General features: G+C 53.3%; 1 protein-coding gene across 2 annotated transcripts; it reads right to left on the bottom strand.

The window, feature by feature from the left end:
• Positions 1-2,804: 2,804 nt before the first annotated feature.
• ETV4 (ETS variant transcription factor 4) lies at positions 2,805-17,358 on the bottom strand. Of its 2 annotated transcripts, XM_064495756.1 has the most exons (13): positions 17,247-17,358; positions 16,602-16,713; positions 16,331-16,424; positions 16,065-16,112; positions 9,355-9,408; positions 7,999-8,125; positions 7,350-7,511; positions 6,856-7,124; positions 4,945-5,019; positions 4,721-4,789; positions 4,357-4,529; positions 3,985-4,086; positions 2,805-3,672 (listed from the first exon to the last, which is right to left on the bottom strand). In XM_064495756.1, exons 2-13 carry the CDS (start codon positions 16,659-16,661, stop codon positions 3,448-3,450), a joined length of 1,458 nt encoding a protein of 485 aa, XP_064351826.1. In that variant the 5' UTR covers positions 16,662-16,713; positions 17,247-17,358; the 3' UTR covers positions 2,805-3,447. The 2 variants fall into 2 exon arrangements, with proteins under 2 accessions (XP_064351826.1, XP_064351827.1); XM_064495757.1 differs by lacking the exons at positions 16,065-16,112; positions 16,331-16,424; positions 16,602-16,713; positions 17,247-17,358 and adding an exon at positions 14,086-14,196.
• Between the last annotated feature and the right edge of the window lie 2,528 nt (positions 17,359-19,886).

Consider the following 19,886-nt stretch of genomic DNA (forward strand, 5'->3'; position numbering starts at 1 on the left):
ACAAAGGGCTTTTTGGTCAAAGCCTTCCCTCCTCAACCCCAAACTGAAAAGCAGCGTAACACCTCTCAGAGCCTCTGTGCTGCCCAGTGTCTGTGTCCTGCCCGTGTACTTGGGCGTTTTCTCCCAGCATTTGGTTCGGGAGTGGCCACCTCCAAGTGCCACTCTCACATTTCCTGAGGAGGCTCTGGACTGGGAAGAAGAAATGCTGCCAGGCCGGGCAGTGGAACTTCTGGAAAGTTAGTCTTATCAAGAACTCTGTACCCTACGTTATGGCCCGCACTGCCTCCCACCTCCCCACACCAGTAAGTTCTGAAATGAGGTAAGTACTAGAACTGCTGCCCCACAGCAGCACCCCAGGCGCTAAGAGACCACATGACGTACTAGGTTGTAAGGAGTGTAGGCTGTCTTTGGGCAGCAAACCAACCACCCTAAAGACATGATTCAGAAACAGTCCAGCAGTCTGCTAACCGTACGTCCCTACCCCTTTACAGAGCTGAGTTGAGCACCTGCGATTCTGAGTGTGCCTCTCAGGAAGCCCAGGTCAGCAGTTAAGGGCAGGGGATCTTTCCGTGCTAACCTTTAAGGCCTTATGGGGAGAGTGCAGGGGCCAACGGAGGAAACTGAAGGGGAAGCAGGGGCTGGGTACCCAGCTCCCCAGTCTTAATTCCAGTCCATGTCTCTCCAGTTTAGGAACAAATTCTGGGCTTGGCAGCCCATCTGTCCCAGCTGGGTGACCAGTACCGATGACCTAGGAACCTATGAGGTCATCACCCCCAAGGAAGAAGGTTTGGGTTTAAAGCTGAAGTTGAGAAGAGGATGTTTAACAGGCCAAGAGTGAGAGACAGTAGGCTGGTAATCTGGGCTAGGTGAGCAAAAAGGACCCCAGCTCTGTGGGTGTTCCTTGAACATCACCCCCAAGGGCTGGGGTCACTTCTCTGCCCTGACAGCAAGGCTGGAGTCCTGACCTTTTGACTGTCCATCAGGACATGGCACGTAGGCAGTATTGCTGAGCCTGAACGGAGGGAGAACGGGGCTCCTGGCCAAGATTGGGAAGGAGGACTCGCCTGCTGCTCCTACACAATGGGGCCCTTGTTTCTCTTCCTTGAACCAGTATTTCCTGAGATTGAGTGACAGCCCAGGAGAGGATGTGGGTCTCATGCAGGGAGCTGGAGTCTTCTTGGCCACTAAAGTATGCTGTTGACTCCACCCCTGTGGGAGCCTAGCTTAGAAGTTTCCTGCCCCTGCACATGTGCTGAGGAGTCGTGCTTATCTGTGTCAAAGGATCGTCCCCACGGGGGATGTGTAAGCTCTACTGTGGGTCAGGCGCCTTGGTCCAGGCTTCACCTTCATCAGTCTGGAGCACAATTTGTTTTGGCTGTCTCTCCTTCAGCCCAGAGAATTTTCTCCAGGGATAGTGGTTGCGTTAGCTGTCTGTTAGCCATCTCCTCCCCAAGCAGTGCCTTCCAAGTGTAAGGATTTGAATAGAGCGCTGTGAGGAGTGGCTTGTTAATGAGCCTTTTGGAGGGCAGAGGTCACATGTCCCAGCCCTGGGAGACCTTTTCCAGGAGGCTGCCTCTCATCTAAGTCCCTGTCTGTCATGTGCGCATACTGGGGACCTCAGGGCTTCCACTTGACTTTTACACCTCTTCCTACCACGATAGCCTGGCTTTCATGCATAATTAAATCATGTATTTTTAAAAATCTTGTTCCTTAGACTTTTCTGTTCCTTGCTCTAAATTGTAAGTCAGCATATTGTTTTGTTTCTAGGGAAAAAAATAACGTTGCTCTTTATTTGTGGGTAGGGGTCAAGAGACATCCCTTCCTGAGGTCTTGGCTTCAGTACTGGGAGGAGGCTGCGGGTGGTTCAGGCTTGAACAGGGTTGGGCCTGCCCAGCCTCAGCACAGCTGTGGTTCCGATTTAACGGAGAGCACCTGTTTTCACCTGAGCCTGGTTCCTGGGGAGCTGTTTACATAGGGGCTGTTCTAGAACCGCCCATCCTGCCCCTGCAGCTACCTCTCTGTCATATCTACTGTCACACTTCCTCTCTAGGTGTCACTTTTTCATCCTGGCCTCCCGAACCCTGGAAACGCAGCCCAGGGTTCTGGTCTTCACCAAATTTGGGCAAAGAGAACCCATGCTGTTTCCCCTCTCCTTTCCTGCGAGGATCTAACATGTTCTTCCTCCACCAGCCAGGACTCAGGGCTCAAGGGCTGCTTCAGCCTCCCCGCACTCCCCCTACTCCCCCAGGTGTCTTTCTTCTCGTTCTCCAGATGTCCTGTATATAAACTCTTGGCTCCAACTTCAGCAAAAACAGCAACATGGAGCTGCGCCAGTAGGGGAGACACAGGGTGCATGTGGGTAGCATGGTCATGGGAGCAACTGTGATCACAAACCACAGGCCAAACCCTGCCTGAGGAAGCCCCAGGAGGGCCTCAAAGTTCAGGAGCCCTCCTTGTCCCCACAACCCCCAACCAGGGCAAGGAGATGGCTGCAGGAAGCACGCTGCAGGTGACCAACGGGCCCCAGACCAGATTACAAAGTACCCTTTGTCCATTACTTTGGAATCTTCACACAGTAATCCTGGGAAGGGAAAAGAGCAGGTGTCACTGAGCCCACTTTATAGGGATAAAGTCAGAGGTCAATTGTTTTTTTTTTCCTAAACCCAAATGGGAAGTTAAGTGTCAGGGCCAGACCCCAAACTCTGGTCATCTGCCCCTACAGCCAGAGTTCTTTCCAACCCCAGGTCCTTCTCCCATAGCAGCAAAGAGGATGAAGGAGAACTAATAGGAGAAGCAGGGGCCTTTATTAGGGTCCAGCAGATGTAGTGGCGGTGGAGGTGAAATTCCAGGCCTGGGCCTAGGAAAAGGCAGAGGAGAGACAGAGGGCCCCCAGAACAGAGCCCAGCTCTCCCTGCCTCCACCCAGCAACCCCTCCCCCACCCCAGGTTCCTCACTCCAGCCTCCTCCTGCCTCTGGGAACGCAGAGCACCAAGAACTGACAAGCAGGACCCTCCAGGGCCACAGCTTGGAGCAGAGTGCAGGATCCAGTCTGCTCTCTTCCCACCGCGGGAGATCTGGGGAGCTCAATTCCCGCCTCTCCACCAGGATGAAGTAGGGAAGCTCCTTCTCTGACCCCCAGAACAGAGTAAACTCTTGTTCTCTGTGATGGGGAATGGGATGAGCCTTTAAGCAGGACCTGGGAAGAGGCCAGAGGTGAAGCCCCTGGAGGAGTTTCTGAGACTCCACCTTTGTACTCAGTGTCTCCACTTTCCCTTCCCATCAACCCTAGGGAGCAGCTCAGAGTCTGGGCCAGGGTGACTGATGGGCTAGAGGGGACCTGCTCCAAAGACATCTGTGGGTTTCAGAGTGGGCGTTTCCCCAACACCAAATTCATCTCTATGTACACAGGGCAGCACCCGCCATTGGCAGGGGAGCAACTGCCAGGGGCTAGTAAGAGTAGCCACCCTTGGGGCCAAAGGGCTGGGTGGGGCCAGCCAGCTCTGGGAGGTAGGCAGGGCTCTCATCCAAGTGGGACAAAGGGACTGTGTCCTCCTCACTGACTGGCCGGTCAAACTCAGCCTTGAGAGCTGGACGCTGATTGTCCGGGAAGGCCAGAGAGAAGAGGGCCTCGGGCTCGCACACAAACTTGTACACGTAACGCTCGCCAGCCACCTGTTGGGAAAGAGGGCCTGAGTCAGTGTTGAGTTGGGAGTGCAGCCCCCTCCAGGCCCAGGCAGATGCATGGGGCCATTTCTCCTGCTGGTTCCTCTAAGAATTTTGTGTTCTCTCATCTCAACCTCTCCATGCTTTAGGCTTTTCCGTTACTGTTTATCATAAATCTTTGGTTGCCCATAATTTCTTTGACCTTTCTGACTGGGTAATTATTTGCTGCTACAAACTTGCTGAGAAATGTCCCCCAACCCCCATCACCTTCCCATGGCCACCGCCCCCACCCCTCCTGCCCCTGGACCCTGAGCCCCCGACCTTCTGCATGATGCCTTTCTCGTAGTAGTACCGGAGTGAGCGGCTCAGTTTGTCGTAATTCATGGCTGGCCGGTTCTTCTGGATGCCCCAGAGCCTGGCGACCTGGGGATAGGAGATAGAATTTGGGGGTGGCGATATCTGCTCAGCAGAGGAAATATGGGGGGCAGGTCAGAAAGAGTACTTGAGATTCTTGGTGCAAATGTTCAGCTGGCCCTGCAGCTAAGCACTGGCCCACAGATCCATGTTTGGCAGGAATTCAGGTTAAATAAAGCAACAGTGATGGTAAAGGTATGTTCCACCTGTTCCTGGGTTCTCTCATCTCCAGGCCCTAAAGTTGTTGGGAGGAGAGGTGGGGACATTTGAGAGGCCCACCTCCTCAGGCTCAATTAGTTTGAACTCCATCCCCCGGCCAGTCCAGGCAATAAAGTGGGCATTCGTCGGGTCATCCAGCAGGGCTACCAGAAACTGCCACAGCTGCAAGGCACCCCGGCGCTGGTAGGGCGGTCCCTCTCGGAAGGCTCCCACCCCTTCCTGCTTGATGTCTCCTGGGGAATATGGGAAACAGGAGGTGTAGGGCTTGTGCCTTCAGGTTCCCCAAGCAACCCTGTCCCCTCTCCCCAGGGGTCTCTCCAGGCCCTTTCTCATTAAGTGTAATGTGATTCCTGGGGGCGGGGGGGGCACGGTCAGAGGACATGGATAAGACCCTGACTCTTTCGCGAACAGTCGCATCTCTGACCTTCAAATTTCTCAGGGACGACGCAGACATCATCTGGGAATGGACGCAGAGGTTTCTCATAGCCATAGCCTTGAGGAGGAAGTTGGGGGCTACTCAGATCTAGGAGTTCACAGATATGAGGCCCCAGAGTCCAGAGGGACTCCTGGCCAGGAGCCCATCCCCCATGGCAGGACTTCCTCCTCCAACTTGGAGCATTTGGCAGGGGAAGGAAGGGGCTGCCTTACCCATGGTCCCGTCACCTGAAGAGGGCCCGGAGAAACCCTCTGTGTGAAGGTACATTGAGGCATACCCAGGGACATCTGGGATGGGAAGAAAAAAAAGGGTGATGTTATAGATGGCTAGGATAGGGGTAGGGGTGGCAGTCCTACACACATTCAAGAACTTCTTGCCAGCCTGCCTTCTGGTTCTTTCCCCTGCGCAGCCTGCCTACCACCAAATCCCAGGGGAGGTTCGCCCAGCGGGAGTATGAGACTCAAAGCCATCAGCTTGAGGGCTGGGTCAGAGGGCCTGGGAGGCAGCAGCTGGAGCTGGGCAGAGCTGTTCCATAAGGCCCAAGATGCCAGGGAGCAGCTGTTTCCTGTGAGTTTAGGGGGAGGAGGGGATAGAGCTGAACCTCCGGGGAAAGGGTTCAGTGTCCCAGCCTAAGATTCCCTTGGAATGGGCTGCCATCCGGTCAGCAGGTCAGGTTCCAGCCCAGTGTGGGTGTGAGGGAGGGAGAGTGAGGGAAGGAGGGAGAGAACACACACTGCGTCTATCTTTGGAAGAGGCAGTGGGCACACTAGACCGTGTTTTTCAGGTCTGACGGCAGAGGCATTCCATCTATCTCATCCTACTTCACAGGACTGACACCTCCCCACCCCACCTGGAGGAGGGTGTGCTGAGAAGCCATCCGTTCAAGCCAGCCCCTTCCCGCCCTACCCCCTCCACGCCCACCTATGAATGAGTTGGTGAAACCTGACACCTCCGGGAGGAGGTGGGAGGGTGGGCTCATTCATGCCTCCATTTTGTGAATGGAATTCCTGACTCCATTCAGAGGAAGCCGAGGAGGGAGGGGCAGGAGTTCAAGGGCATGTAACACGATCTCCTCCGGTCTACATCCTTTGAAGGTCAGTGGCAAGAGCTTCTCCTTCCTCCATTTCACTGCCAGCACCGCTCAGGCTTATAGCCCGGTCTTAAGGAGAAGTGTTGCGTTCCCTTCTGGTTTTCACTTGGGCAGCTTGGGGGTTTGGGGCTCATCCCCCTGCACCAAAAAGACTGGGCACCAGGAAAAGGGAAATTCAAAAGCTCTAGCCAGCTCTGGGCCTACTCTAATCTCTGAATTTATTTTTTCTAATGCAAGTTTGCTGATAAACTCTAATTTGGAGCTGGTAATACTGTAATAGGAGCCAAAGTTTTCTGAGCCTTTCCCTGGGCACTTGGGGCTTTGAGCTATAGCTGTTTAGGAACACAGCTGACCGCATCTCACTTCTGAACACAGCTGACAGCATCTCAATCCTGTCAACAGCCAGGTGGAACCAGAATTTAACGGAGTCCCTACTTCTGGTACCCAGCTCTGGACAGGATGATGGGTCAACCAACCAGGAAGCTCAACAGGATGTGAAAACCACACGTGAATCCTGCATTCCATATGGGAACTGAGCTTGGCTAGTTTCAAGTTTATGTTTCTCCTTATTCAAATCTCTGTATTTTTGAGCTCCTGTGGGGACAGGGACTGATGACATCTTTGTGTCCCCCAGCTGCACCCACTCATACTCCTGGCACAGTACTTTTGTCTCAGTAGGTAATTAAGCCCCCAAATACACACTAAATAGAAATAGAAATGCCTTAACTTTCCTATCAAGTCACAGGCAAGTCACAGGCTACCTAAGGGCAAGGACCTACATCCCACTATCTCTTATCTGAATATAAATTTGCTAATTGAAAAGTGACAGTTCTTTGGAATCTATGAAAAGAAGTGGTAGGTGGGTGGGTTGAATGTATGAACTGGTAAACGGATGGGAAGATAAAAAATAACTTGTGGGGACACACGGTGGCTTTAATGGAACTGTCCATTTGATCACATGCCACCCTCCCTGCCCCCCCCGCCCCCGCAAGCCCACCAAAACTCCTCAACCCCTTCGCATTCCATCTCTTACCTGAGTCATAGGAGAAGTCCGTCTGCTCCTGTTTGATCACCACCCCCGCCCCTGGGTACCTGTGCCCATTGACTCCACCCTGGCCCAATGCCGGCTGGCTGGCCTGTTCGTACAGGGGGTCAAGGTATTCCTGCTTGAAGCTCTGTTGGGGGTAGGGTGGGCAGGGCTCCGACAGCTGGTGTTGGTAGGGGGCTGGGAGGGGTTCCCGGCCCCCTCCCTGAGAGGGTGTGAAGGAATGGCAGACCTCCAGGGGCTGCTGGAAGACGGAACTGGATGTGGTGGGATGGAGGAAGGAAGAGAAGAGAATATTAAGGGAAGCCTTCCTGGAGCCTGCCACTCCCAGAGTGGGGTGGGGGTGGGGGAGATGTTAATATCCCTTCCTCCCCACCTCCTCCCACACCAGGTTTCTAAGGGCAATAGAGAACACTCAGGGATTGAGGGAAAACTGGTGAGGCCAGGACCCACAGGCTTGGTGGGTCTCTTTGTCTCCTTACCTATGCTCCCCGAGGTACGCATGGCCAGGGTGGGGCTGGGAGGTGCCAGAGGATCTCAGGAAACTCCGTTGTTCTGCCCGGGGAAAGGGCTGCAGGGGCGACTGTCCAGGGGCACCAGGGGCGGGGGACTTGATGGTGATTTGTCTAGGGGGGTCATAGGCACTGGAGGTGAGGGGAAGACAGGGGTGAGGGGGCAGAGAAGCTGGGGGAGCATCTCTGAACCCTTCATTCCCTGGGAAGTCAGGTCACAGGGATTATGGGAGAAGAGTAGAGGGTGCTGGAGAAGGAACGGCATGAGCCAGACTTGGCTCCAGATGAACTCTTTCTCCTTTCATAATCCTGAACCGGGGGGGGGGGGGGGTTGGGGGTAAACTTGAGAACACCTCTCCCCAGCCCAGAGCAACTGGGTTGGGTGGGAGAGTGGCTTCTCCAGTGGAAATACTCTGCCCCGGCCTTAACACACATCCCTTGAACCCCCTGCTGCATTTTTCATCCTAACTAACTCAGGAAATCCGGAACCATATTATTCCATTAAGGGAGCTCGGAAACCCTTTCTGTTGTCTAACTTGCATCTCAACTGCTGCTGCTGCTCACTGGTGCCTCCCCCCATTTCCACCCAACTCTTCACCAGGGCCGAGCTGGGGCTCACCTGGAATAAAGGCACTGCTCGCCATGGTGGTGGGGGAGGGGCGGCTTCCTGCTGCAGGACAGGGCCGGGTCTGCGCGGGGACTCTGAGGCTCCTTCTTGATCCTGGTGGTGGGGCTGTGGAAAGCTACTGTGGAGGTCGGGGGAGGCAGAGCAAGGCCAGAGAGTGTCACAGAAGAAGCAGGAAGAGCTTCCGACACCTTCTGCTTTTTGAGGACCAGCTGGGTGTCCGGTATAGCCTCATGCCCCTTCTCTGGGCCTCATCTTTCAGCGAAACATAGACACTTTTAAGAAGAGTTTGGCTATTTACTTTATATCTAGTTTTATACATCAGGCTAATGTCCAGTATTAACCAAAGAAACTGTCTAAAGTTCAACATTTAATGCAACCTCAACCCTCCAAAAACACCTCTGTAGCAGTGAGCACCTTCAACCAAGGGCCTGTGGTTTTCCTGAATGCTCTGGAAAATTCCAAGGGAGAGAAATGTTTTCGTATTTGGAGCTATAAAGAATCTTTCTTTTTCTGGTGAAGGTTGGACATTAGCCCACTTACATGTCAGCTGACTAGCATCATACACATGCTCCTAATTATCTGTGAAGAACACTGGCCTTTCCTGTGGCCCCTGCTGGGTCTGAAAACTCTAGCCACCAGGCTGAGCAGCAGAGTTGGTCCCAAGTCGGCAAGTCAAAAACCTACAACTGACTGTTCTCATGTGAATTATTTGTGCCCTATTTCATTTCACTGAAGGCAGTTGAGAGCAAAGTATCTGATATTAAAGCAGGGTTTCTCAACAGTAGCACTAGTGACATTTGGGACAGATAATCCTTTGTCATGGGAGCTGTCCAGAGCATCACAGGATGTTACCAGCATCCCTGGCCTATACCCACTAGACACCAACAGCACCCCACCCTCAGTTGTGACAATCTGAAATGTCAACAGACATTGCCACATGTTTCTGGGGGGTGGGACAAAATCGCCCCCAGTTGCACAAAATTAACTTAGAATGGTAGGAATGGACCCTGTTGCAGTGGTCCAAGCCCTTCATTTCAGAAATAAGGGGGAAAAAAATCAACTATACTTCAATTAAAAAAAAAAAGAAGAAGGAAATGGAGGATCAGAGAGATGAAACTTCTGCTCCAAGGTCACACAGCTAGGATGGGGCAATCCCCGATTTGAACCGAGGTCTTCATCTCCCAGTTACTGTTTTGTCTTTGAGTCCAAACCCAAGAACGGGGAGCCCTGCCCTTCACCCTTTTCTAGAGGAGAGAACAAGTGGATCTTTTGTGATTCCCTATCCCCATGACTCATTTCCTGCCCTCCCCCACTCCCCATTCCCTCTATCCAGGGTCCACTACTTACAGTTTTCTGAATGGAAATCAGGAACAAACTGCTCATCACTGTCAGGTACCTGAGCTGCAGAGAGAGGTCAGAGGTGAGCCTGGGATGGGGGTCCTGGATAGCAGCCCCACTGGCTCCCCGACAGACATCATTAATGCAGCCCTGCAGATTAGCACCAGCCCGAAGGGAAAACAGCTTTCCTAGGACTGAAGGCAACTCCACCCCAGGTCCTAGCGCCCGCCATCTCTGGGTCCCATTAATACCCTGGAGGATACGCTGCAAGCTCTCAGAACCTGTCTGAGCAGATTCCAGAGTTTCTTTCTTGATACTTTGTCTTTTTTCCCTCCATTTTCCTGAAGTGAAAACAGCCCTGCCCCTGAGAGTTTACAAAGCTCCCTCAAAGCTCACAGCAGAGTTGCATCTGGGATGGGCAGGCTCCGTAAGGAGTGAGGTCCTGTGAAATAAACTCATATGGGAAGATTCTGACTCTGTGCTGGGCCTAGAAATCTGCCTTTTATATAACCTCCTGGGTGAAACCTAGAAATCTAGAGCCTGGGAAAGGAGATGGAATGGAGGAAAGAGAATGGTTCATGAGAGGTGATTAGAGGATGACAATGGGAGAGGAGCCTGGGGACACTGGTAGGTCATGGTGCCTCATTCCCTTGATGTGCGGCTAAGGGGAGAGAGGAGAGCTTCCCAAAACTGGAGGTCTGAGATGCACTCCCAGGGTGCCAGTGTGGGTGGAGCTGGGTTTGGGGATTAGGCAGAAAAACTAAAATAGAACAGCAGCTCATCCACAGCCTCCAAACTGGATATCCGGGCTTTGATTTCTAGCTTTTACACTGATCTCACCAACTCCTTCAGGTGGGATACGGCTGAGTACCTCTCCTGATCCCACTTTTGCCCCTCTCTCAAGAATAAGTAGATCACAGCAGGAAGGGGAAGGGTAGACACCAAGAAGGACTTCCTGAGAGTTTGGGAAGAGTGGTTTGAAGGTGAGGCAATGGGACCCAAAGAGACGGGTCTCTCGGTCCCTGGAGACTGCTCTCAGACTGGACAATGGGGAAACTCATGGATGAAATGACCAGGGAGTTGAGAATGGATGGTAAGGGTGAGGGACAGTGAGGGACGCGAGGAGATGGCTGGAGAACACCTCCACTCCTCCTGGCCTATACATGTTCACACCCCAGTCGCTATAGCCTTTCTCCTGGGCCAAGGTTCTATATCATTTCTTCCTTGGATTTCAGCCACAACCTCTTATCAGAACTCCCTAATTCCACTCTCCACATAGCTGTAAGAGTGATCTTTTTACAACAGAAATCCAATCACTTCTCTTCCTTGCTTAAAGCACAAACCCCAAACTCCTCCTTTCGGCCTCCAAGGCTCCAAGTATTCTGGTTCTCGCGTACCTCTCTGACATGCTTCTCCTTGCCTGTTACTCTCCAGAGCTCTGGTCTCCTTTTGGGTCCTCAGACCTATTCAGCTGATTCCTCTTCTCCACATCTTTGCCTATTTTTTCTGGCCTTTGCAGTCTTACCTCACTTTGTCACCTCACAGGCCTTCTCTGATCACCCCAACCAAAGTGGTCCCTCCGGTCTCTGTTTACTTTTCCCTAGCATGTATGGCTACCTGTACTTATTAATTTATGCTCATGTGTTTATTTTCCATCTCCTCTACCAGAAAGTTAAACTCACCGAGAGCAGGGTCTTTATCTATCTTGTTCATCTGACTCTCCAGCACCCCTGGGACAGGGTCCAGTTCAGCATAGACACTCAATGCATTCTTTGTCCACCAAGTGAATAAACATACAATGACCCCCATCCTCAGGCTGGTGGGAGCCAGAAGTAAAGAGATCCTAACCAAGCAGCCCTTCCCTGCCCTGGAGGAACCCCTCTTTCCACCACCCGGTAACATTAGTGGCAGGACCTCTGGGGAAAGCACATCTCACAAGGGATGCTTTAGGCTGTGATCAATTGCTTGGCAGGTGAATTCTTTACCAACCTCTTTTAAATATCAGAGGTGCCAAGTGCTTTAAAATCAACGTTTATAGATAGGCGACTTCTTGACAGAGGGACTGGGATGAGAGGTTTAAGAATCCGGAACCACCAGCAGCTAAAGAACTTATGAAAAAAAGACAATGTAAAATAATTCTAAAGTGATGAAATAGATCAGTAGGGCATGAAATCCCTTGGCAAAAACAAAAAAACCCACAAGCACATCTTCGCAGGAGCACAACTAGGGCACAAGAGGCAACCATTCCCAGACTGGCCGCAATCAAGAATCCTGGGGCATTGTTAAAACAAAAATGCAGATTCCTGGTCCCCTCCCCAGGAGAGTCCCATTCCATAGGCTTGGGGCAAGGGCCAGGTGTCTGTATTTTTAACACACACTGCTGGTAGCCCTCAAGAATAGGTAGATTTGGAAAACCGGATAAAGGGAAGGATGTAATAAACCTGATCAGTTGCCCAGGGGTGAAAGGCCCAAGTTCATCCCTGCTGTGTCCTCTGGCCCAACCACAGGTGATGCCCCCAAAGTGGCAGATGGGGGTGATAGTAGCAGGATGAGCAATATTTCCCCCCTTGCTACCCAGGCAAGGAGGGTCCCAAGGGCGGGGGAGGTGCAGAGCAAGGGGAGGCTGATGCAATCTCAGCCCCCTCTGGGGCTTCATTAAGTGCCACTTTCCATTGAGGTAAGGGTTGAGGTAATGGGCCAAGGGCATCTCCTGCTGGCATCACAGGCCAGTTCACCTGACGCTAGAGAGCCCTGGGGTCATCTTGCTTTCCTCTCATCTCAAGCCCGAAGGTTTGACCAGAACCACCCTCACCCAGAAGTCCCAGAGGAGGCCACCCCCAGCACGCTGATCACACCTCAAGAGAGGTGGCACCATCTTCTTCCCTGGGCCAGGAGAAAGAATGGTTTGTGGTACGATCCCCAGTCTCTGCTTGGCCCCTGCCCAGAACACCGGCTTCTCCCAAAGGGGCAGGACAGGGCCTCAGTTGCTCAGAGACTGTCAAGGATGGAAATGGGAACAGTAACACAGAGCATCGAGTTCCTGGAGAGCAGGAGAATTTCTAATTACCATGTTTGGTCTTAAGTGTAAGCCACACTCTATTTATTTGTTGGCTTGGCTGAGTTTTGGCTGCCAAGCCAGTGTGCCAGGGTCTGCCCCCAACTCCACCCTGGCACTGAGGAGGAGTTTATCTGCCTGGGGACATGGCAGATGATTACGGAGGGGATGGGAAAACTGCCAAGCCAGCATAATGCCCCTGGAAAGAAAGAATTTTAGAGAACATTCCTTCCAGTGGTGGGGGAGCGGCGGGAGTGGTCACTAGCAAAGAAGGGGTTTAGGGGGCCTCCCAAGCTGGGCTCCAAGAGAACTGGGAGGCGAAAAAAGCTAAGCCCACCTCAGGTTAACCACCCACCTAAACCTTATATGCCCCATCACCGTCTCCCCTTCGTATCCAATCACAGGGTGAAGTGAAGGGGCCTCTTAAGGAGTCCCAGGGGAGACATGGCTCGGGGGTGGAATTCTCTGGAGCTTCTGCTCCATTGTGTCACCACTAGCCTCATCTCTCACACTTACCCCGCCCCCATCCTGGCAGTATACTGGAAGGAACCAGTTCTCTATCTATGGAGGAGACATTTGTCCCCAAGAGCCTTCTGGAAGGGGAGAGACAGAAAGATATAGAAGGAGGCACTGCAGCTAGGAAAGACTAGGGGAGGGGATTAACCCCATCTCTCCCCACAGACACGCTGAGGCACCAGCGCACGCACACACGGACTCACACACACCCTAACGCCTTTTAACTTCACGGCAGCACATGGGTGAAACACATCCTCCATGCATACCCTTCCCACACAGGTTGTCTTCTTGGGCTTTCAAATACGATGGAGGAAGGGGCAAGAGGACTGCAGATCTTGGAGGAAAATGGGGGAGTTCTCATTCTTATAAAAAGGGGTGCAGACCCACCTCTTTGAGAATCTCGTAAAAGCTATGGGTCATTCTCTTCCTAGAAAAATTCACATTCCTTTGTGTATGGTACAACCCCAACATTTTATACACATATCGGAGGGCTCAAGGACCCCTGCAATCAATTCACAGGCTTTTGGGAATCCATAGACCCCATTATGAACCTCCACTTTATACAAAGGACACACATGGCCCAGAGTCAATGTTCCTTACCACCGAAGAGACCAAAGTCATTGTCTCTGAGGGTTCCTGGGGGCTCCCGACAAGCCCGAAAAGGAACCCTTGACCAGAAACAGCACATTTTTTACCACAATCAGACACAGCCTGGGCTCAGCCTGCCTGAGCCTGGGTTTCTCTGCAGTAGCCTGATTCTTTCTCCAGCAATTCAGCAGATTTCAGGCACCTCAAAATCAGACACACCCTCTTAGCTTTCACTTCATCCCCTCTTCCCCACCCTCTCCATCTAGAAAAACCCCAGACCCAAAGATGTTTGAGCCGTCTCTACAAAGCTCCACTCACACTCACTCCCAATGATGCCCGGACACCAGACTCTGAACCCACAACCACCTCCACCAGGATCCAACCTGGTATCCCCCGAATTCTTCACAGCCCCACCCTCACTTCAAGGACCCACTGCTTCTCTCCAGATCGGGGCTTTTCCCTTTCAAGCTGATGTAGGGAGGTTGGGTTCCGGCCCCCAGTCCTACACGCCCCACACTGGCAAGGTTCCAAATGAGCCAGTCCCTCCCTGCCACCCCAAAGCTCCCTCTGGGGTCACTGACCTGGTGGGAAGAGGCAGGAGCGGAGGCTGGGGTGATGCTGGGATGGTGCAGGGGGACAGGGCCCCGGCAGCTGCATCTGTCTCCGCAGAGAGAGTGAGAAGGAGCGAGCGGCCTCAGCATCCCCCCCTCAGGCCTGGCCATCCATCGCCAGCTGGGAACCTGAGCTGCTCCCTCAGAAGGAAGGAGAGGGAACCAAGGAGATCCCAGCGCCAGCCCCCCTCCGTCTTGCGATCCCCACCTCCACCTCCCCACCCACTGGATTTAAATGTACAGGGACTTCCAGGGCAGCAGCAGGAAACACACACACTGGCTGTCACACTGACACATGCAGATAGACACAAGTACAATTTCTAGACCCCCACCGCCAAGGGGTGGGGCTTCCAAGGTTGAGAGAAGATGAGAACATTTTCCTCTCCTTCCCATTTCAAACCCAGGCACAAATGGACCAGGTGCTTCCAAAATGTCAACCTCTGAGCCTACCCCTATATCACAGCCCCAGGAGCAGCCCACTTGGGGAGTGCATGGACCCTCAGCTGCTGACAGACAAGGAGCCTGGAGAGCCAGACAGAAATGAGGCATTGAGAAAGGAAGTGTTTAAGAGATGGTGGAAACTGACACCTCTCCTGCAGCCCAGCTCCGGAACCTCAGGAGGAGGATGGGAGGACAGGGAACAGCTCTGGTGGCAACTCAGAGCTGGGCACGCAGGGCTTGCAGAGTCCGGAAAGACATGCACAATCCTCCCAGAGCCCCCAGATGCCTCCAACACCCACGTGGCCATTCAGCTATGAATTCCACAAAATGTCCTGGTTATTTGCTCTATGCTAAGTAGCCATTCTGTTAACATACATATTTTGGGGATACCACAGTTGTCAAGACAGATCTAGTCTCACTCCAAGCATCTAGTCAGGAGTCTTCCCTTCTACCCCAAGCTTTTAAAGATGGTTCCAGAGGAGCTGGGTTTGAGTTTTAAAAATCATCAAAGATGATTCACCTCCCCTCAGGTAAAGGGATGGGGAAATCCCAAGAAGAGACAAGCCCTCGAGAAGGGGTTCTTAGTGCTGTGGTTTCTTGGTTTTCCGTGTTATAATGAAGGAATCCTAAGATGGGAGTGTTATCTCTTCCCTCTCAGAGACTGTCTGAATACCATAAACCTCCTAACTGCAGCCCACCGACGACACCCTCAGGCCCCACCCAAACACACACCAATGAATCAGAGACCCCCAGATCACATCTCCCTACCCAGAGGAGGCCCAGCTACTGACCCCACCCCAATCGGCTCACAGCTACATTCCCCTCCACCCCAGCAAACTGGCGGGGCAATTGCCTGGGGCGGAAGGTATTCAGGAGGGAAGGAGGAAGGAGGATCAGTTGCCATCAGAATTACAATCAAGGCTATTTGGGGGGAGAAGCCCTGGGCTCACTTTGCCAAAGTGCTGCAAAAAAGAATTATTTAAACTTTTGTTGCTCTTTTGGCTCAGACAGTAAATTGTTTGGCGCTGGGGGTTGGGAGGAAGAGAAACCGGGGTGGGGGGAGGGTAAAAAGCAATGTTTTGGCAACTCCTGAAGACAGGTAACAAGTTAATCACTCCTTCTCCTCATTCTCCTGTCCCTTACACCTCCCTCCCAACACCCCAACACACACCTCGGCCTGGCAGCTGGTGCCAAACAAACTTTGCAAATGAAAATTTCAACCAGGAAAACGGGCCCAGAGCCAAGTTCCATTCAAATAAGCAAATACCCCACACAATGGTCTGATTCATCCCCAGGCCTAGTTACACAAGCCTGGCTGAGGGCAGAGAAAATAAATATCTATGTAAGTATCCACACTGGGCCCTGGAAAGAGTGGAGAGGCAGGGGACGTGGGGAGGGGACCTTGGAGAGGCCCTTGAGGCCAGGAGAAAAGAAGTGGGCTAGGCTGGAATACTCGGGGGAGAGAGCATCCCCACCGCAGTAATAGAACAAGTCAGAAAACTACTCACCTTCAGCGAGCCATGTCTCCTGGAAGTGACTTAGATCCTGGAAGAGATCTGAGGGGTGAATAATGGAATTGGAGAAGGTGAGATGGAGGTGCTGGTGAGAGAGCGGGAGCCCTAGCGATCCCAGTGACTTGCCCTTGCGGGTCGGGGCCGAGAATGACCAGTCTTAAGGAGGGCGAGTCTTTTTGGGAAAAGGGCGGGGGCTCCAGGGTCCGCCCTCGGGGTTTGTGAGGTGGGGAGGGTGGCAGTTTGTCTCTCACTCTCTTTACCTTCAGAGTCGGAGGGCGGCAGGGAGCCCGGGTCCATGAGCTTCCCCTGCGGGACCATCAGGGCTTCGCGCAAGCTCCCATTTCCGGGCGATTTCTGCGGGGAAGGGGAAGAATACCCTCGAGTCACCCTGAGGCCGCCTGGTCTGGGGGGCGGGGCTGGGGTCCCGGGGTGACTCAGGGGCGGGCAGCCCTGGACCCCGTTGGGGCTACGGGGTGGGTATGGGCGGAGTGCAGGGAGGGGGACGGGCGTGGAGGCTGGCGCGGCGCTCACGCTGCAGAAGGTGTAGGGCACTTGCTGGTCCAAGTATCCGCCTTTCATCCTCCGCTCCATCCGGCCGCTCCCTCCGGGCCGTTCGGCCCCGGCCCCGTGCGGGGGCAGAGACCTGGGGGCGGGGGAGCTGCGTTCGCACACCGTCTGGGAAAGGCACCGAGGTGGGGGCGGGTAAGGGCGACGGGGAGGGGCAGTCCCAAGGCTCTGGGTCCGACGGCAAAACTTCTCCGACTCACTCAAGCGATGGATAGGTTTCCGCCTGCAGAGCTGAGCGCCGCCACCACTCCCCTCCCGCCAAAGGAGGTCCCACCTGCTCCTGGGAGCCTGGCTCGCCGTTTTGGCTGCTTTCTGCAGCCCTGCTTTGCCCAGGCTCTGTTACATAAGATTGTGTGTGTGTGTGTGTGTGTGTGTGTGTGTGTGTGTGTGTGTGTGTGCGCGCGCGCGCGCGTGCGCTCGCGCGCAGAGCAGCAGGCGAGGCGCGCACCATTGGCACGCGCACAACTCCAGCGCCACCTCCAACCCTGAATCCCAGCGCCTCCCACCCTCTGCCCTGGAATCTGCGGAGGAGACGGTAAGAGTGTGGTGCGTGTTGGAGGCGAGACGGGGAATCACAGACCCCCCTCCCACTCCCTCCCGCAGCCTCACCTGAGGCCCGGGCGTCTGTGCTGGAGCCTCGGGGGGTCCCGAGCATGCCCCAGGGCCGCACTGAGAGCCCGCGGGGCTAGGCCGGAGCGAGGCGGCCCTGGCCCCAGGTACCCCGCGCACCGGCTTGTTTTCCGGGCGCCGCCGACAGTTGTGAGCTCCGGGGAGCGGCTGATTGGTGCATTTCCTTCGCCTCGGCCTCGGCTCTCTCACCCCCCCACCCCGTTCTCTTTGTTTCATTGACTTTTGTGAATGAAACCCCAGGGCCGGGCACGCCCGCCAATCCGGAGACTCGTCCGGCCGAGCCGTGGGGGCGGAGTTTCCCATCCGCGGGGGCCAATCAGGACGCAGGGGCTGGCTCCCGGCTTCATTCACGGCTTGGGCTCCCATTCATAAAAAAATAAACTCTCCGCGGCCGGAGTTCATTCATAAAGAGCTGAGAGAAAAGGAGGGAAGCCGAGGGCCGACGGCTTCTCTGCGGGACGCGGCGTTGGTCCTGGGGCTGAGGCTCGGCTACCCCTCCGGTTGGCGTCTGCACACGTCTCTGTGCATCTGCATGTACGTGGGAGTGTGAACATGTCTGCGTGTGCGCCCTGGGGGGAGGCGAGCCGACTTGTGTGCCCAGAGGAGCAATAATAACGAGCATTTATGAAGCGCTCTGCTTCCACGTGCTCATTTCATTTCCATAAGCTGGCCAAGGGGTTCTATTGTTTCCATTTTACGGCGACCGAAAATGAAAACTCAGAGAGGGGCGGTGGCTTGGCTGAGGTCACTCACGGCTGAGGTTTACATCCCCCAATCACTTACGTTCTCCTTTGCAGCCCTTTGAGGCCACAGTCCAATGAATTAAAGCTATGTGACAACAACTGATACACAGTAGGCGCTCAATAAATGGAAGTTGGCACAGAATCCAGGCTTTTCCTCAAGGGTCTGTTCTTTGCAGAGCTGTTCTGTGACCCACTTTCTATTGATTGCAATAGAAACCAGAGGCCCAGCATGGACCTCTGAAAATGCAGTTCCCTCTCCGCCATCTTTCCTCTGAGAGCAAACATAGGGTATTAGGTAGCAAAAGCCCCAAGGAATCTGATGATCCCGGGGCAGGAATGCTTTCAGTTCTAGTCAAAAACTGCTCGTAGTCTGTCACCTCATTTATATACCAGTTCAGTCAATAAACATTTATTGTGCCAGACACAGTGCTTGCTGGGTGCCAGGGAGGCAGCTGTGACCAAGATAGACATTTGATGGGAACCTGGAGCCTTGGGGGCACACAGGACATGAAGTCCCCCAGGTCTTTTTTTTTTTTTTCTGGATCTAGTCTACAAACTCCTTTGTGGAGATCCTGATATTGCTTCCTGCCTGTTTGTGACAAACAGGAGAGACTGATCAAACCTCACGCCTACTCTCAAAATTCATCCAATCTAACAACCCGTACTTTACAGATGAGGCAGTGGAGCTTCAGAGAAGGAAATGATACATACAAGCTCTTTCAGCTGGTCAGAGTTGGCACTGGGACTAGAACACCAAACCTCTAGCACCTGGTTAGGGCTCATTCCAGGTCATCTCGGGCAAATGAAAATAAACTTCCCTTTCTTCTTTGCCAAAATATTTAAAGCTCATGTCAATTGCCCCTCTCCTGCAGGAAGCCTTCCAGATAGCCTGAGTCTATTCCTTAAAGATCCTACAACATTCTTGCCTATATTTCTGTTGCAGTTGTCTTTTTCTGCCCTCCATCATCTGTTTGTATGGAGAGTACTCCAGGGCCTGGAGAAGATCCCATCTGCCTCTTTAAGTCTTCCCCTAGACTGCTTCAAGCTTATGAGGGTCCCAGGAAATACTTGTTCTGTGAATAGATACAATAAAGACAAAACTAATCGAGCTTAGCAGGAACCCTGCCCAAGGAAGGAGAGACAAGCCCAAGCAAATCCCAGCTTTAAACTGGATGGAACCAGTTTAGGGAGGAGCTTGTGTCTCTGAGCCAAGAGAAGTGGGGGAGGAGGACTGAGGGTTCTTCCAGGAAGGCAGCTCTGATGTAGTTTCCATGACAATGAAGAAGATTCTGGCTGGTCCTGAAGAGGGCACTCCAGGCAGGGGCTCTCTTAAGGGTACACTTCTGGTTCCCAGTGCTTACATTTATCTGGAGGGCTCCTGGGTCCCTAGAGACTAACTGTTTCCTCGCCATTCTTCATCCAGGGTTGTGGTTGAGGGGTCCCCTCCTCTGGCTCTGGCTCTGGCTCAGCATGCTGGCTGAGTGAGACAAGATACTGCTGCTGTCACCACTGCTGTCACCTGGCCTCTGATTCAACACCCAGGCTCAGAGCAGGGACATCTCTAGAGGGAACATCTGAGCCTCTTCCAGGGCTTGAGGTAGTTGGGGAGAGGAAGGACTAGAGGGACTGGAAGTTTCTGTTGGAAATCACATCACAATAACCAACACTTACTGACAGTGTCCACATGCCATGCCCTGCTGCGAAGACTTGACCTGTATTTGCTCATGCAACCCTCACAGCAGTCCTGGGAGAAGTCATCTTCATTTAACAAACGAGGAAATTGAGGCCTGGGAAACACACATTTATCCCAAGGGTCTGCTCAACAGACTAAGGACACCCCAAACAGACCTATGTGCCCAAAGACTGCACTTTAAGT

The sequence above is a fragment of the Camelus dromedarius genome, chromosome 16 (assembly GCF_036321535.1).
Source record: "Camelus dromedarius isolate mCamDro1 chromosome 16, mCamDro1.pat, whole genome shotgun sequence".
Classification (NCBI taxonomy): Eukaryota; Metazoa; Chordata; class Mammalia; order Artiodactyla; family Camelidae; genus Camelus; species Camelus dromedarius.